The sequence below is a fragment of the Photinus pyralis genome, unplaced genomic scaffold, assembly GCF_008802855.1.
Source record: "Photinus pyralis isolate 1611_PpyrPB1 unplaced genomic scaffold, Ppyr1.3 Ppyr1.4_LG9, whole genome shotgun sequence".
Classification (NCBI taxonomy): domain Eukaryota; kingdom Metazoa; phylum Arthropoda; class Insecta; order Coleoptera; family Lampyridae; genus Photinus; species Photinus pyralis.
In genome coordinates this window covers 2,219,702-2,236,065 of record NW_022170878.1, presented here as the reverse complement: position 1 = coordinate 2,236,065, position 16,364 = coordinate 2,219,702, and the positions used below count along the sequence as shown (strand labels likewise).

Sequence of the window (16,364 nt, the reverse complement as noted above, 5' to 3'; positions counted from 1 at the left end):
CTGTTGTTCTTTAGGTCTCGTACGTCTACCACCTGAGTTGTTTGGACCAACCCGTCTTTCTCCTCGATTCGTCGACAATGCCTACAATTTTTTGGGTAGGGTCTTCTTGAAAGAGCATCAGAAATTCCATTACGAATTCCTGCACGCACGACGTTCGATGTCAAGGTCGCACTCCTGCAGGTGCGCTATCCATTTTTCTACCTGATGCTCGGTATTCTTGAGTTGCAGTAGCAATTTCAGGGCGGCATTTATTTATTTATTTTTGATTTATTTATTTATTTATTTATTGATTTTTTAATTAATTTTAATTGCGAATATCCTTGATCGAGCAATATTATCTAAAGTGTCTATAATTCTCGGTAACGGATAGCTGTCTTAGTCACGTTCTTGAACTTACGATAATCCACACAAACTCTGGTGGGGCCGTCTTTCTTCTTCAAGGACTTTTTGATTCCTCAATCACATTTTCCCCCTTCATACCATCAATAAAGACGCTCTGAGATCCGGCACCGAGCGATGCGAATAGGAATTTGACCGATTCTGCTTAGTTTTCCGATGAATCAGTAGTTTCTAGGACTTTTTGCATGCGCTCTTCAAATGCCCCAGTTCCGCGCAGTTCCAACATCGAGAGCGGCTCTTTCCACGTTTTTCTAGATGTTGTAACTTTTAATTAATTGTGGTCTGGAAATCGGGCTCCTCCGTCGCGGTCCGAACTTTTGCGTGTGATTGGTGCATTGTTGGCTTCGTGGCTTTAATTTTAATTTTAATTTACGCTTGCAGCATTGACTTCGGACGAGACCATCTCATTTTGATTCCGGGTTTTATATCTTTTATCCTGGGTTAAGTAAAGGTTAAATAAACACATCTACTATGAAACATTAAAAATATAGCTTACAGGGTGTTTTTTTTGGTAGGTCAAAAGTTGCAAAACTTCATATTAAAAATCTCACTTTTTTTTAAATGGAACACCCTGTATATTTTTCTGCCATCATTTAGCTCCTCCAAAAACCTTCAACTGTTGATAATAATGTCCTACACCTATCTCTGATAGTTTTCGAAATATCTTGGTTTTCTTGGGTTTTATATTTTAATCTTAAATAAGTTATATGTACATTTACATAATAGGGAAGTAGCCATGCAAAAAAGGCAATTTTTATCTATCTCGTCCAAAACGGCAATCATATCGATTAATTTATTTTTCAAACAATTTACTTTAAGTCCAAAAACTGGAGAATAAGTAAAAGCATTTGACTACAAAGCAAATTTAGTTTACCTCCTAATGTCATCCAGTCAGTGATATTAGTTTCATTTTTTTTCATATTCACCTCGTTATTATATAAATTAGAACTTATTTCAGATTAAAATATAAAAAGTAGAAAAACCAAGATATTTGTTTGTTTTTACTATCAAATTTGTTCTCCAGTTTTTACAGACTTAAATGAATTATTAGAAAAGTGAATTAATAAATTTGATTTTAGCTTTGAACGAGGCAGATAAAAATTGCCTTTTTTGCATGGCTACCTATTATGTAAATTACATATAACCCAAGAAAACCAAGATATTTCGAAAACTATCAGAGATAGATGTAGGACATTATTATCAACAGTTGAAGGTTTTTGGAGGAGCTAAATGATGACAGAAAAATATACAGGGTGTTCCATTTAAAAAAAGTGAAATTTTTAATATGAAGTTTTGCAACGACCTACCAAAAAAAACACCCTGTAAGCTATATTTTTAATGTTTCATAGTAGATGTATTTATTTAACCTTTACTTAACCCAGGATAAAAGATATAAAACCCGGAATCAAAATTTAAGTAATAATTTTGACAATACACTGACGCTTGCAAGTGCCCAATTTTTCTTAAAAAACGAATTATCTTTCAAACTACTAGCTTATCGGATATTAACCATATAATTAAGAAGACGTACAATTACACGTAGAATTAAAAAATGCATTCAAATACAGAGGGTGCTACTTAAAAAAATGTACCATTTTGAAGCCCTACTTTGTGGGCGCACCCTGTATAATTCCAAATATTTTTGAAATGTGGAGAATATTCAACCATATCATAATACAAAAGCACTCTATCGAAAAATCTTATCTTCAAGGCATTGTTACTCCGCGCAATCGTTGCCTCATCATGTACAGGAGGTTCGCAGATCCGCTTAGTGAAGCCACTAACTCCAAAGCCTGTTATCTTGTGGTTCAGTTATTTGCTTTTGCTCCCATGGGACACTTCCATCACAATTGGGGGTATCTAAGCGCAATCCTGGTCTGGCAGGTACCAACGGACATGTTTCCTAATTTTCATTTCGAGTTTAAAACGGTTAAAATAGGCGAAGGAAGAACATTTATTGATTCTAAAATATCTAACACAAATCGAGTCCACGAACAACTACTCCCCTATTGGACTTGACGTATTCTTGTATATAAATTCGTCAATACATTTGGAAAATTGATACGTCTTGTCGCAAGGGTCCAGATTCTTATCTTGTAGTTCCATGCACGCAAAAACTTGATCGATCGAAATGGAGCCACCGAAGTGTTTTGTTGCAAAGTCTAAGTCAGGGGTACCATCAGCATTTGTGAAAGGTACCTTTGAGCTTACGCATTTCAGAAAGCACTTAAAGCACGACGAAGGAGATGGAAGATATGTCCTGTATTTCATCCAAAGGTCAACCTCGTCGGGATCTGCGTTCGTGGCACAAATGCATTCGCTTACGAACGGCTGAAAATCTTTACTCTCTGTTCCAGCATTTCCTTCCACAACTTCATTCTACGGTTAAAAACATTGTAGGTAGAGATATACAATTTTGTTTTACCATCAACACTAGAAACACCACAACGAAGAACACATTTGCGCAATTTTTCTCCATGTGAAATGTATAACTGGCCTCCTTTTTCGATTAAACCAAAATCTAAATGTAATGGTGGAATCGTTTCGGGCAAAAAAACAACTTTTATTTGCTAAGATAATGACTATCATTTAAGTTAAATACATGATACTGTAAAGTAAACTGTGTTTCGAAATGGTGTAAAAAAGAGGTTAAGACCCGAGAGGTTTGACTCCATTCTTAGTGCCTCGGTGCCAGGAGGAATTTTATTCAAAATTGCATCAGAGGTGAGTAGCCCCTCTAAATATAAAAGCCATCACTTGCTCATGTCTCCGATAAACATTGTTTTTGATATTAAAAATGATATATGAAAAATTGAAACCGTTCCCCCCCACCCCCTCTTGCTTCTTCGAGAGCAGGAAAACTACCAAAAGTTTACCGACGATCAAGCATGCACCCCCAAAATAGAAATACACACCTTACTGAATTCCCCTCACAGCCTAGGAGACTCAGACATACGTTCTCATTCGTTACCAATGCACTTGACAGACAGACCCCTCACTCCTTGCAGGAGGCCCTCCACGTTCGGTCGGTAATAGGTGAAAACTAGCTACGAATAAACAAAACAGAAAAAATTGGAGCAGGTTGAAGGGAGCTCTCTTTATCTCTCTCTTACTATAACTGAAGTGAAAGACTAAAAATACAAACATTAGGTAAATGGATCGAAAAGTGCCTTCACTCCCACTACAAAGTCCAAATTATAGTAGATAGGCAGTGTCCCTTCCAAATGAACAACCCGATAAGCAAAACAACTGACCGTGAACAAGTGGTGGAAAGGAAGGTTTCGTACATGCCATGCATGACCGGTTTTTCCCTGTGAGCATCTTCTAACTCATAGCAGAGGTAGGTTACGTTTTACCATAAAAGGGCCTAGATATTTGGGGGCTAACTTGGCGGAATAACTACGAGTCGCATTGGACATAGTTAAGTTATGGGCGTTCGCGCCGCGTACAGGAGAGAGCAAGACAAATTTGCTAAAATAATCGCAGATAACTAAGAGACCGTAGGAAAGGTCCAACGAAAGCCAGACGGCTCATGAACCGTGGGATGTGAGCCCAGAAAACCAGCGGGTTGCATTTGTTCGGATTTATGTTGAGCGACTACAGTACGAGAATCCAAGCACTTTAAGTCATATAAAGTTTCGGCCAATAATAACCAAAAGAACACCCCTACACGACCGGAAGTAACAATATGATGACATTCAGTCCCAATTGATTTGCGGAAATCCGTAGGCACGACTAGCTTCTAATTATCGTGTTCTCTGAAATGAAGTGAAGATCTTGATAAAGCAGAAAAATCGGGACAGTTCAAGACAGGTGCAGTACCCAAAAAAGTTCCACAAAGGCATTTTCGTATTCCGGTGTCCAGTCAAAGTGTACAGACTGTTTAAGCAAGCAGGTGAATTGAACAACGACAGTTGAAAATCTTCGATACCAACTGCACGTTCCGAAGAAACCTCTAAAGGTCTCACCCCCGAAAATTAGTAGGTGTGGCCTGTACTTTGGTATGATTGAGATGCAACCGGAAAGTATCGACTACATACCCCAAATACTTGAGTTCGACACGGCAGGAATGGCACTTGTCTATATTAAGCGATTGAAGACCTCGGGCAGGATTCGAATGTGCATATCCAAGGTTTTAGTTACGACGATTACATCGTCCAGATAGAAGTGGCTGGGACATTGGTTAGCCCAAAGGGCATTCGACAAAATTTATACAGACCTCGCGCAGGCACTGTAAATGCAGAATAGACACGAGAGGATTCTGACACTAACACTTGCCAATAAGCAGACCTGATATCGACCAAACTCTTTCGGTAATCGACATGCCATCTCGTGTTGGTACTAAGTAAACAGGTGAAGACCATCCACTCTTAGATGGTTCAATCCTGATCCAACACAATCCTTTGGTAGAAGTAAAGGTGTTGGATTCTAAGTTTCCGATTTTAAGAGTTCTGGGATCATGATTCAACTTTGAAGCCAACAGTTTTGATCGCGCAAAGAGCGTGAAAAAGCTTTTAAGACATATGGAATAAGATTCGCCAACAAATATGATTCCCTCAGGGAGTTCAAGAGCTTTTATTTGAGGCCTGGGGTCTTTAAAGTTCTTTAAAAGCTTTTCAAAACGTATGAGGTATGTATCCTGAGACTTTACGAAATATTATTAATTAAAACCTTTTAGTAGTCTTCGTAGTCGCATGCATTCTCGATTTTTAAGGAATTTAAAACTCTGTCACATGGCTTTAGGTCTTTATTTGAACAAGTTTTATAAGCAAAACTCCAAGCCCTTCTGAGAGAATCTTCCTAAGCCTTCTAAGGGTTGTCTTTAAGGGTGTTTAGACGCAACTAAAATCGTTTAATATCTTTACAATACTTTTTCTCTAAGAGTTTCCAGTGGATTTTGGCCATCAGAGTCTTTAATCGGCCTTTAGGAGCTTTTGAAGATTGAACCTTTAAGCTCTTTGCAATACTTAAAGGTCTCTGGTTGCATTTAAGGATCTTTAAGCGGCCGCCATTTTCTAAGAGCTCCCAAAGTCGTCCAAGGATTTATAACATGCTTCTAACGGCTTTTAGAACCATTAAAAGCCTTTAAGAACCTCCATGACTCCTAAAATGTCCTCAAGAGTCTTCAGCGGTCTTCTAGAAGCTTCCTTTATTTGAAAGCTGAGCCCCTAAGAACCGAATTTTAATCTATCCTCGCGCAATCTTGACATTTCAAGTAATTGAGGAACGAAAGCCCATTAAAAATGACACATATTTCGTTGACCGCAAACAACCAGTGAAATTCTTTACACCATTACGACCAAAATTCGTTTGAGAAAACAATTCATCTAAACCTAAATGATCTCGTGACACAGGGGCCATCAAAGGATCTTCAGAGAGACATAGAGCCTTTAAAAGCCCTTTAAATATTGCTGAAAGTGTTTTAGAACGGGTCTTGGGCCTTTGTAAACATCCCCTGACACATTTTATCTATCCTACGGATCTCAAAGCGCCGCAAAAACTTTTCAAGATTTTCAAGGATCTTAAGAGCGTTCGTAACCGGTTTACCCTACGTGCCGGCAGCCTTCGAATGTAGGCCACGGTGACGCTCAAAGGACACTCACCTCCGCTCTCCTTTGGCAGTGACCTTGGAAAGTACGTCAAAGCAAAGTTGAAAGATCTCTGGTCGTCCTCATTTTTTGTGGTCTCATAATTCAATTTCAAGGTCATCAAAGATCAATGGCCCTTTTTTTGTAGTCCCATTTTATTTTAAAGGTAATTGAACGCGAAACGAACCCAACAGTATTCGCCGTAGGGTTGAGTGATGCAGATACGGTGCGAGGTCGGGATCAAACCCAGGTTCCCCAGTACACATAACGTTTTCCCTTGATGTTGTTAAAAACTCCCATTGGTTGGGATTGAACGCAATTCTGATCGTGTCATTTGATTTCGAAGCCGATTTTCAGAGTTATCATTAATTTTGTTTAAATAACATATTATATTTATATATTTATATTTACTCTCTTTTAATTGTAATTGTAATGTTACATTACGCGTTAAAAAATTAGATTTGAACATCTGAAACATTTCCGTAGTTACTGTTAAAGTTTATCTTCGGTCTGCGATAAGAACAGTTATCGCTGCGTAAGCTAATTAAATTTTAAGATAAGGACGTGTTTTGGCCAGGTGTAATTTGATTTCTTGAAGACGCCCATTATTTTTTTAAGGAAGGAGAAACGGAATTTAGATTTAAATAAGGAACCGTACCTTAAACTAGTCCTTTTCTGATCAAGCGCTTGTTTAATCGAGACTCGTTTTGGTGGAAGAGTTTTTTGGACGTTAAAACGCAGGTGCGTTTAAGCGTACTTGTTTTAAAACGAAATTAGTATTGATAGAGGTCGGTTTGAGCGGAAGTACGAAAAAATTTAATCGGCGTGCCCTGATGAGCGTTTGTCGCTTAAGATTATGGTCTTCAAGTTATTAGTTAAAGGGAGTTTGTTCTCCATGAAAGCGTCAATACTACAATAGTAATTACAACGAAGTCTGTCGTTTAAATCGAAGTTTGAGTGCAATGGAAGGAGTTAAGTGTCTGTTTGTTTGAAAGTCGCAGTTATGATCGAAGATTATTGACACTTTGGGCTAATTAGGATGTTCTTTAATTAAACGTCTATCGATCGCTTGTAGGGTGGTATGCGTTATTCTGGCCCTAAGTGCCTGTTTTTCTTTCAGCCCGATTGTTTTATGTCAACTAAATTTGTTTCATCTGTAAATGATTGGTTGTGTGATTAATCGAGTCAAAAATTGTCTTGGATACTCATGTTAAATCTTTCTATTTCCTACCCGCGACGTGACAGAGGCTGGACGTGCCCTAGAAAAATTATAATTTTTTTCATGGTGCACTAAATTGACTAAACAGATAATTGATAGAGATACAGAATGGTTCCCCTGTACCGTTTCTTCAAAACGTACCGATTTTTGGGTTTTAATTTTAGTCATTCTCGAGCGTTGTTAAAAATACAGAAGCAATCCAATAAGTTGATTAATGAAGAGTTTTACAGACCCGTAAAATGCTTGATAGACTAAAAGACTTTTAATTAATTAGAAATTGGTTGATGACCACTTGTCTAACATTCTTCAGAGTTTGTGGAAATTTTCGAATTTAATTTTATACACTTCCTGCTGTGTAGATTTAATTTCGACTTAAAATGGTGATCGGTTGTGTATGCACTATTTCTGCAATCAGTTCTAGCAATCTTTCTAATTAGTTACTTATGTAATAGTCTTATATAATCAATTAGATAATAAAATCAAAGATGCCGATAAAATTATGCGAATCAATCCGCCAACCAATTCCATAAAGGCAAGAATCGCTTGACCATGCCCACGAATTGGCCCGATTCTCAGAATTTTAATTAAATCGAGTGTCAGAATTAAATAATTAATTAAAATCAAAGTCTTATTCCAGATAAATAATTAAATTCAATTAAACCGGCGAAACCGCCAACCAGAGCGTCGATTAAAGTCAAAACCTCAATCAAATTAAAAACCGCGAAATTATATCCAATTGGACGAATTAATTAACGACAAAAATCCAAGATGGCCGGGAAAGTGCCACAGTTCGTCTGATGCTGCCTTCGTCACCCATTTTTACCGCTTTGCTCAAATCGTTAATGCGATATGGAGACCTTAGCCTAAACTACATCAGGCAGATGTTTTATCTGGCTTCTGTAACTGCAGTAATGATGGGCCACCCTGTATGTCTACCGAATTTTTTTTAGGTATGGTCATTGGTTGGGATTGAACGCAATTCTGATCGTCTCATTTGATTTCGAAGTCGATTTTTTTTTAATTGCCTTTATTTTATAGTGGGCGGAGTGTTAGCAATTTGCTATTCTTCCCACTCAACCCACTATACAATCACAAACAGCCATGCCTTACCTGGGATTCGAACCCAGGACCCTTGTAGCCAAAGTTAGAGCTTCTAATGTAAGCTCATCTGAGTTACGCAGGTCGGCAGAGTTATCAGTTGTTAATTTTGTTTAAATAACTTATTTACTCTCTTTTCGTAATTGTAACGTTACATTACGCGGTCAAAAAATTAGATTTGAACATCTGCAACATTTGCGTGGTTACTGTAAAAGTTTATCTACGGTCTGCGATAAGAACAGTAATCGCTGCGTACGCTAATTAAATTTTAAGATAAGGACGCGTCCTGGCCGTTTCAGAAACACGGGTGTAGTTTGATTTCTCGAAGACGCGCATTCTTTTGTTAAGGAAGGAGGAACGGAAATTAGATTTAAATAAGGAACCGCACCTTAAACTAGGCCTTTTCAGATCAAGCGCTTGTTTAATCGAGACTCGTTTTGGTGGAAGGGGCAAATCCACCTATTTGGACCTTGAAACGCAGGTGTGTTTGAGCTTACTTGTTTTAGAAGGAAATTAGTATTAATAGATTGAAGTGTTTCAAAGGTAGGTTTAAGGTCGTTTACGAAAAAATCGGCGTGCCCTGATGAGCGTTTGTCGCTTAAGATAAGGTTTTCAAGTTATCAATTAAAGGGAGTTTATCCTTAATCGAAGGGTCAATACTACAATAGTAATTACAACGAAGTCTGTCGTTTAAATCGAAGTTTGAGTGCAATCGAAGAAGTGAAATTCTGAAGTATCACCCTTTTATTGTCTGTTTGTGCGTCTGTTTGTTTGAAAGTCGCAATTATGATCGATGATTTTGGATTATTGACACCTTGAGCTAATTAGGATGCTCTTTAATTAATCGTTTATCGATCGCTTGTAGGGTGGTGTGCGTTATTCTGGCCCTAAGTGCCTGTTTTTCTTTCAGCCCGATTGTTTTATGCCAAATAAATTTGTTTCATCTGTAAATGATTGCTGTGTGACTAATGTTAAATTTTCCTATTTTCTACACGCGACGTGACGCAGGATGGGCGTGCCCTAGAAAAAATATAATTCTTGCTTCTAGAAGGTTTTGCCAACAGCTGTGCTTAATTGAGCCAGGTAGACAGGTTCGTGGCTTAGTGACCATTTGCAATTGCATATGCGTCCAACGTACTGGGGCACACAGCATCTTTATTTGGCGCCCAACGTGGAGCACATACCTAAAATTTCACTTTCTGTCAGCGTAGTTGATACTAGATTGAGCATTCGAAAAACAAAGTAGCTTCTACTACTCATGTAAAATACGTGAGCGAGTGCTTTGTTGGGTTCACCTACACTATCTTAAAAGGGTTCATGCTGCACTAAATTGACTAAACAGATAATTGATAGAGATGGTGCCCCTGTACCATTTTTTCAAAACTTGTAGCCATTCTTGGGTTTTAATTTTAGTCATTCTCGAGCGTTGTTAAAAATACAGAAGTAATCGAATAAGTTTACTAATGAAGAGTTTTACAAACCCGTAAAATGATTGATATTGTAACGTGATTTATAAATTCGGGCTCGATTTATATCAATATTTATTAAACAAAACTAAAACACTATAAAAACTGTACAATTTATATCGACTATTTATCTTACACACTTCGCAATTTATATCAGAGTTTCGTTTCGTCCGTACTCGATCTCGTTCGGTAGTAAAACTGACTGCGATGTTCGGTCCGCAACCATTTATACACGCAAGCAATGTAAGTCCAGAACATTCGCGTAATTACCGGAATATTCCTATACAAATCCCACTATTGCGCGCGTAGAAAATTCCAGAGCGCCAAAGGCGACGTCATGTCTGGAGCGTTTCCGTTACAATATACTGAAAGACTTTTAATTAATTAGAAATTTGTTGATGACCACTTGTCTAACATTTTTCAGAGCTTGTAGAAATTTTCGAGTTTAATTTTATACAGTTCCGGGGGTTACAAAAGATTTTATTTAAACTTAAAATTATGATAGGTCGTGTTTGCTCCATTTTTGGAACCAGTCCCGGTAGCCTTGCTAATTATGTACTTATGTATTAGTCTTCATTAAAACGCTAAATGAAGGGCGCCGATCAAATTACGTGAATAAATCCGCTGACAAATTCCATAAAGGCAAGAATCGATTGGCCACGCCCACAAATTGGTCCGATTCGCAAAATTTTAATTAAATCGAATGCCAGAATTAATTAATTGATTCAAATCTAGGTCTATTTCAAAGAAATAGTTAAATGAGTTCAATTAAACCTGCGAAACCGCCAACCAGAGAGCGGGACCGCCGATTAAAGTCAAAACCGCAATCAAATTAAAAACCGCGAAATTTTTTTTCAATTGGACCAATTAATTAACGACAAAAATCCAGCAAAGTGCCACAGTTCGTCTGGTGCTGCCTTTGTCACCCATTTTTACCGCTTTTCCCAAAGATCTTATGCTTATATTCATTTTTCCGTTCGTCCGTTTCTTGAACTGCCACATAATGGAGAGTGCTATTGACCTGAAAAGTTGGTATCAAATAACGTATAATAATGTGTATTGTGAACACAATATCGCTCGTCTCCACATTTATCCACGTCTTCAGTTACTATTGACTGGAAATCAAATCTGCGTAATAAATTATCTCGAACATATCAATATAGCGAGATATGGAAAACTCGCCTTGCCGATTTTCCAAGATTAAATTTGTAGATACTTGATGTATATGCATAATATGCCGCCATACAGTAAATAATATGCACCTTAGAATATTTTCAGCTGCTTTTGTCGCTCTCTAAATTTGATTTTGATTACCAGGTTTCAACAGGCGCAAGTTTGGTTAATCAGTCGAGAACGAATGGGGGTCATGTCTAGGCTCCCTTGTATTGTGTGTGTAGTAGTCAGTTTGGTGTAGCGGTTTAAGACTCGGACTTTACTTTACAGGTTGTGAGTTCGAATCCACAACTTTTCAGTTTTTAGTGGTATAGAACATCTCCTGACTACCATGCTTTTTGTCTTGTTTACACCAGAAAACTTTACAACTATAAATGGCACAATTTCAGATTGTATTATATTTAGAAAGGAAAAATCACACTGTATTTCAATATAATAAACATGAATTTACTGCATATGTTTACCGTGTCTTAAATGTTTTCCATCCCCCCGGCCGCAAAGTTCAAAATGCCCATAGCTAGGTTTAGATCGCCGGGGTAACCGAAGCCGGGGAGTAAATGGTCGCCGGGATGGCTTGTCGCCGGGAGATCGGTGCCGAGATGGTCATCGCCGGGATGACCGTGACCGTTGTTGGACTAGGTCAAAAATCTTACTTTCTGTACAGTTACCATAGGAATTACGAAGTAAGTAAAATGTAGTAACTCTTTATCTAACCACCTATAATATGTCGTCATTGTATACGTCTCTTAAATATTTACATAGTTTTACTGATACGGTTGCGAGCTCAAAAGGTTTGCCAGGGGACTGTCGACTGCAAGATAAGTATGTCCTACGCTATGGAGAAAGTTTGCGTTATTACTTTTTTCATTGTGTGCTCTTTAACCTTTCTGGTAAGAATTTATCGTAACGATTTACTGAAGATTAATTAATTCCACTCCAGATCGAAGGCGCCGATGAGGACACCGACCGGAACAAGGACATCGAACAGTACGTGGAGGAATGTATTTGTGAATCAGGCGCTGATCCCAGCGATGCCTATGCGTGGTTGAGGAACAGAACTTATTCCAAATCTCCGTGTTTTAGGTGCTTCCTTTTTTGTGTGGGAATAAAAATAGGTGTGTGGAGAACCGACGGTACGGTCGACCTTGATGGTGCATCGGAGCATTTTGGGTCTTCGATTAGTAGAGAGCAAGTCGCCGCTTGTGAGGCATTGCAAGAAAATAACCTCGATTTTTGCGATAAGAATTACCAAGTCTCGACGTGTTTCGACAAAGTGATTGAGGAGAATGCTTTAAACCCAAAAAAACCGATAGCGGAGTAGTTTTACGACAAGTGAAAACAGACTTTGAGATTTTTTGGATACATATACTTGATTGACTTAAGTAAATTGAATGAATAATTTGAATTAATACATTTCTTTTCGAATTCTTTGTTCATTTCCCGAAAGGCGCCACACGAACGATAATAGTGGGTTTAAACAATCATTATTATTGGTTCACTATCATTAGATCATTCTGAAATGGTCAATAGAAAAAAAGGTCTATTGTGCGTCACTAACCAACGACACCATACCTTTGCTCCTATTGGCTATCCCTTAATGATCTGATGATAGTGAACTAATGATAATGTTGTATATGTTACGCACAAATATCGAAAACGCTGAATGAGCGAAAATATCGCACATAACGCGATATGGCCGCAGATAAATGACCAAACATCGAAATTAAACTATTTTTCCGTGTTATGGTCGTTAACTTATGAAGCGGCCACAACGCGTTTGCTCGTTTGAAGAATTACCATGATACATTGGATTACTTATTAAATGACAATATATTTAAAAAAATATAATGCATTTTGAAAATAGCGTCATGTAGACGTTATTTGTGATTTTATTTACACTTCCGGCATTTGCTACAAAGGAAAATTCCAATATTAACCTAAATTAGTGGTGTGGGAGACTCCGTATCCTCAATCAACTTCCGAAAATTCCAACGGATCAACTACACGCCTGTCACAATTCTTGGACACGAGAAGGAAAATCTGACATGAAAACTCTATCCGAATTACACAATGGATTCGAATAAACACACAATTAATTGATTGACAATAACAAAACAAACACTCCAAATATTTACGGTAGAGATGAATAACACACGAAGTTGACTAAAATATTTTATGAAACAGATAATAATCTTTGCACTTCAAAATAATATAAATTCAAAGTGGCAAGTGAAAATTTGCACAGTAGCTTTATGAACTAGGCTCCCCTGGTCTACTCGTTTTGCATTAGAGCATAAGCGCAGCGATAAAAACGACTCGGAACATCAGTCGCACGAGGATACGCTTGGTGTTATAAACAATTCTAAAACGAACAACAAATACGGAAATTCAAATTCAAATAAAATTACCTTTAGGTAATCCCCCGATTTAAACTTAATAAATTGAAATTTTGTCATATACAGGATGCCCCGTCATAATTTTTTGTCTTTAGACCGAAATAACGTCTACATGATATTTTTTAAATATGTTGTCATTTAATAAATAATTCAATGCATTATGGTCATCCTTCAAACGAGCAAACGCGTTGTGGAAGCTTCTAAAATGACCACAACACATTCTCTCTCTCTCTCGCATTCGTTTTTATCGCCGGTGACTAATCTCTTATGGCGCCTCGATATCTATCTGGGTTTCTAGAATATTTGCGACATTATTTTTACAACGTTTCAGAGTGTGATGTGCAACTGGGTTTGGAGTCTTTTGATTTTTGTAGTACCAGACAAAAGGGAAGGATTAATAACAGAAGGTGACTTGAGGTAGACACAGGGCACTTCGCCGCCGGTTTTGTTTGGTTCAAAGCATTCTCCTGTATTAGTTTGTTGAAACGGGTTGACTTTGCTTTTCCAGTTAAATGACTTCTTGTCGCTCGAGACCTTATCAGTAAAAAAAATAAGTAAATAACGGTGCTTGTTACTATTTGAGAAGCGCACACAAAGGAAAGTAACCCAAAACAATATTTACGGTGACATATTTAAACTTTCCTCCAATCCTCTAAATAAAAAGCATTTCAGGTGTGGAAAACGATATCGCTTGCAAGAACTTAGCAGTCAAACTTTATGCGATTTTGTTTACAGAACAATACCGAAATATCAAGCTAATTGCAACAGAGATGCGCGGATCCTCTGTACTCTTCGACGTATTGGCAATCAGCAATGATCTCTAAACCAACTGCTCTAAGTATCATCTGTTAAGGGCAAAAGAGATCACGTTCCAAAATTTGTGACCGCTTGCATCAAAGCTGTTCTCGGAAACAAAACCTTTTTCGTGGAAGTGGCTCTCTTGTTTTTTAGTAAATTGATTGAGTAAGCGATGGAAGTAATAACTTTTGTTATATGTCACATCAGAGGATAAAAGAGCCACTATAAGGCCCCTAGCGACTATTTAGGGTTTGTGAAGCTCTTGGGGCTATGACTCCTAAGTGCCTTTACAGGCTGAACATTTCTTAAAAATTTATAATCCTATTGTGTGTCAGAACCCTAAATTGTAATTTGAATTTCCCCTCTATCAAATATATGTAGATCCAGGTATGCGCACAAGGTGATATGATACCGTCACGTTGTTTACTTCAATGTGAACAATTTTATAGTGCACATTGTTCATTAAATAAAAATAATTGAAATGTAAATTTCTATCATTGACAGGTTATGAGCCGCAATGTTTTCACTGCTACTTAATTAAATACTGAAAACAATGTCTACGAATATGAGCAATCAATTATTAATAACCGAGAAGTTGGAGGGCTCCTCAAACTATAATAATTGGAGTTTTTCCATGAAATTACTTCTTATTCATGAAGGATTGTGGGAACACGTCACCAAAGAAGATGTGAAACCTGATGAGAGGGCAGCAAATGAACGTGCCATGGCAAAGATTGGGCTACTTGTTAAATCTTCTCTGTACCCATATATCCAACCTTGCAATAATGCCAAGGAAGCTTGGGATGTCCTGGCTACCACGTTTGGTAGTACCGGCCTCATCTCACGTCTCAGTGTGTTGCGTCAGCTATTTCGTATAACACTGGAGGGTCGCACTCTTGATGAGTATGTAGCACTAGTTCTATCGCTCACGCTACAGCTATCTGCAATGGGCAAACCACTTGACGATGAATTCGTAGCAGTCATTCTACTAAATGGTTTAACTGAAGAATTTGATCCAATGGTAATGGCTCTCGAAAGTTCTTCTGCAAAAATCACTACCGACATAGTGAAGAACAAGCTACTACAAGAAGCGTCTCGCCGCAGTGCATCTAATCTTGAAAGCCCGGATGGTACGGCATTTTCCACGCGATATGACCAACGCCGCTGTGATATCTGCCACCGTACGAGCCACAGCACTCAGCAACACCGAGGCAAGCGAAAAGGGAAGAAGAATACAGCACAAGCCACGTCAGGGACGTCGTCTGTGCCAGCCAGTTCCTCTCCGCGGTATAATCACCCCAACCAGACCAACCAGTCCAATCAGAAGAAGAAGTCGGCCAACAAAGTCGGCAATAGTAACACGCACGTGAGCTTCTTTACTGTTATGGCTGCTAATGTTACTACTACTGATTTTATCTTTGATACTGGCGCTAACATTCATGTTGTATCTAACAAACATTTATTTACAAATTTTGAATCTCGTACTATGCTAAACATTACTTTGCCTAATAATGAAACAGTCAAATGTCCTGGTAAGGGTGATGTCACTATTCCCATGGGTCCTAATTCCTAAGTCACGGTCATGATGCAATATTTTGCTCCTAGTTTCTCAGCTAATCTCATTTCGGTTAGTCAACTTGTAGCAAAAGGACACACTGCCACGTTCACAAGTGATGGCTGCCAGATTCATTCACCAGAACGTATTGTAGTCGCCACCGCCACTCTTAGAGATGGAATCTACGTACTGGATCGTCCTTCTACTAAGCACATGTTACGTCAGGCTACAAATGAGCAGCAATCACAACCTACTGAGACTATACATGCTATTTCAAAGCCTCAGCAGTCAAATGCTCGTGCCAATGCTGTCCAACATTCTCATGATATTTGGCATTCACGCCTAGCTCACTCAATCATCGTAGTATGAGAGATTGCTACGCAACGGTCTCGCTACAGGAGTTAAACTACCCTAATACTCCACACGACCCTTGTATTCCTTGTATTGAGGGAAAGCAAAAGAGAGTACCTATACATCGCGAGAAAGGTACTAGGGCAACAGAATTACTCGAACTTGTACACACTGATATTGCTATTGTGAATGTAAGTTCACTCAACGGCGCGACGAGCGGAATCCTGTTTGTCGATGATTATAGCCGAAAAAACCTTCATTTATTTTATGAAGAAGAAGTCAGAAGCTTTTGCTAAATTCTGCGAATTTCAGGCTGTGATA

General features: G+C 38.3%; 2 protein-coding genes across 2 annotated transcripts; one reads left to right on the top strand and one right to left on the bottom strand.

Moving 5' to 3' along the window:
* Positions 1–2,343: 2,343 nt before the first annotated feature.
* Positions 2,344–2,941, bottom strand: LOC116180229. Its single transcript, XM_031500118.1, has 2 exons — positions 2,825–2,941; positions 2,344–2,778 (listed from the first exon to the last, which is right to left on the bottom strand). The coding sequence occupies exons 1-2, from the start codon at positions 2,876–2,878 to the stop codon at positions 2,398–2,400; spliced, it is 435 nt and encodes a 144-aa protein (XP_031355978.1). The 5' UTR covers positions 2,879–2,941; the 3' UTR covers positions 2,344–2,397.
* Positions 2,942–11,719: 8,778 nt separating this feature from the next.
* On the top strand, positions 11,720–12,279 carry LOC116180214. Its single transcript, XM_031500097.1, has 2 exons — positions 11,720–11,833; positions 11,884–12,279. The coding sequence occupies exons 1-2, from the start codon at positions 11,768–11,770 to the stop codon at positions 12,262–12,264; spliced, it is 447 nt and encodes a 148-aa protein (XP_031355957.1). The 5' UTR covers positions 11,720–11,767; the 3' UTR covers positions 12,265–12,279.
* The last annotated feature ends 4,085 nt before the right edge of the window (positions 12,280–16,364 follow it).

What these genes read in the sequence shown, in the direction of transcription:
- LOC116180229 (XM_031500118.1), bottom strand. Translation starts at nt 2,878, where the DNA reads ATGGAGAAAAATTGCGCAAATGTGTTCTTCGTTGTGGTGTTTCTAGTG. An exon ending in TGGTGTTTCTAGTGTTGATG is followed by an intron (nt 2,779 to 2,824) that starts GTAAAACAAAAT and finishes TTTTAACCGTAG; the next exon opens with AATGAAGTTGTGGAAGGAAA.
- LOC116180214 (XM_031500097.1), top strand. Translation starts at nt 11,768, where the DNA reads ATGTCCTACGCTATGGAGAAAGTTTGCGTTATTACTTTTTTCATTGTG. An exon ending in TGTGCTCTTTAACCTTTCTG is followed by an intron (nt 11,834 to 11,883) that starts GTAAGAATTTAT and finishes ATTCCACTCCAG; the next exon opens with ATCGAAGGCGCCGATGAGGA.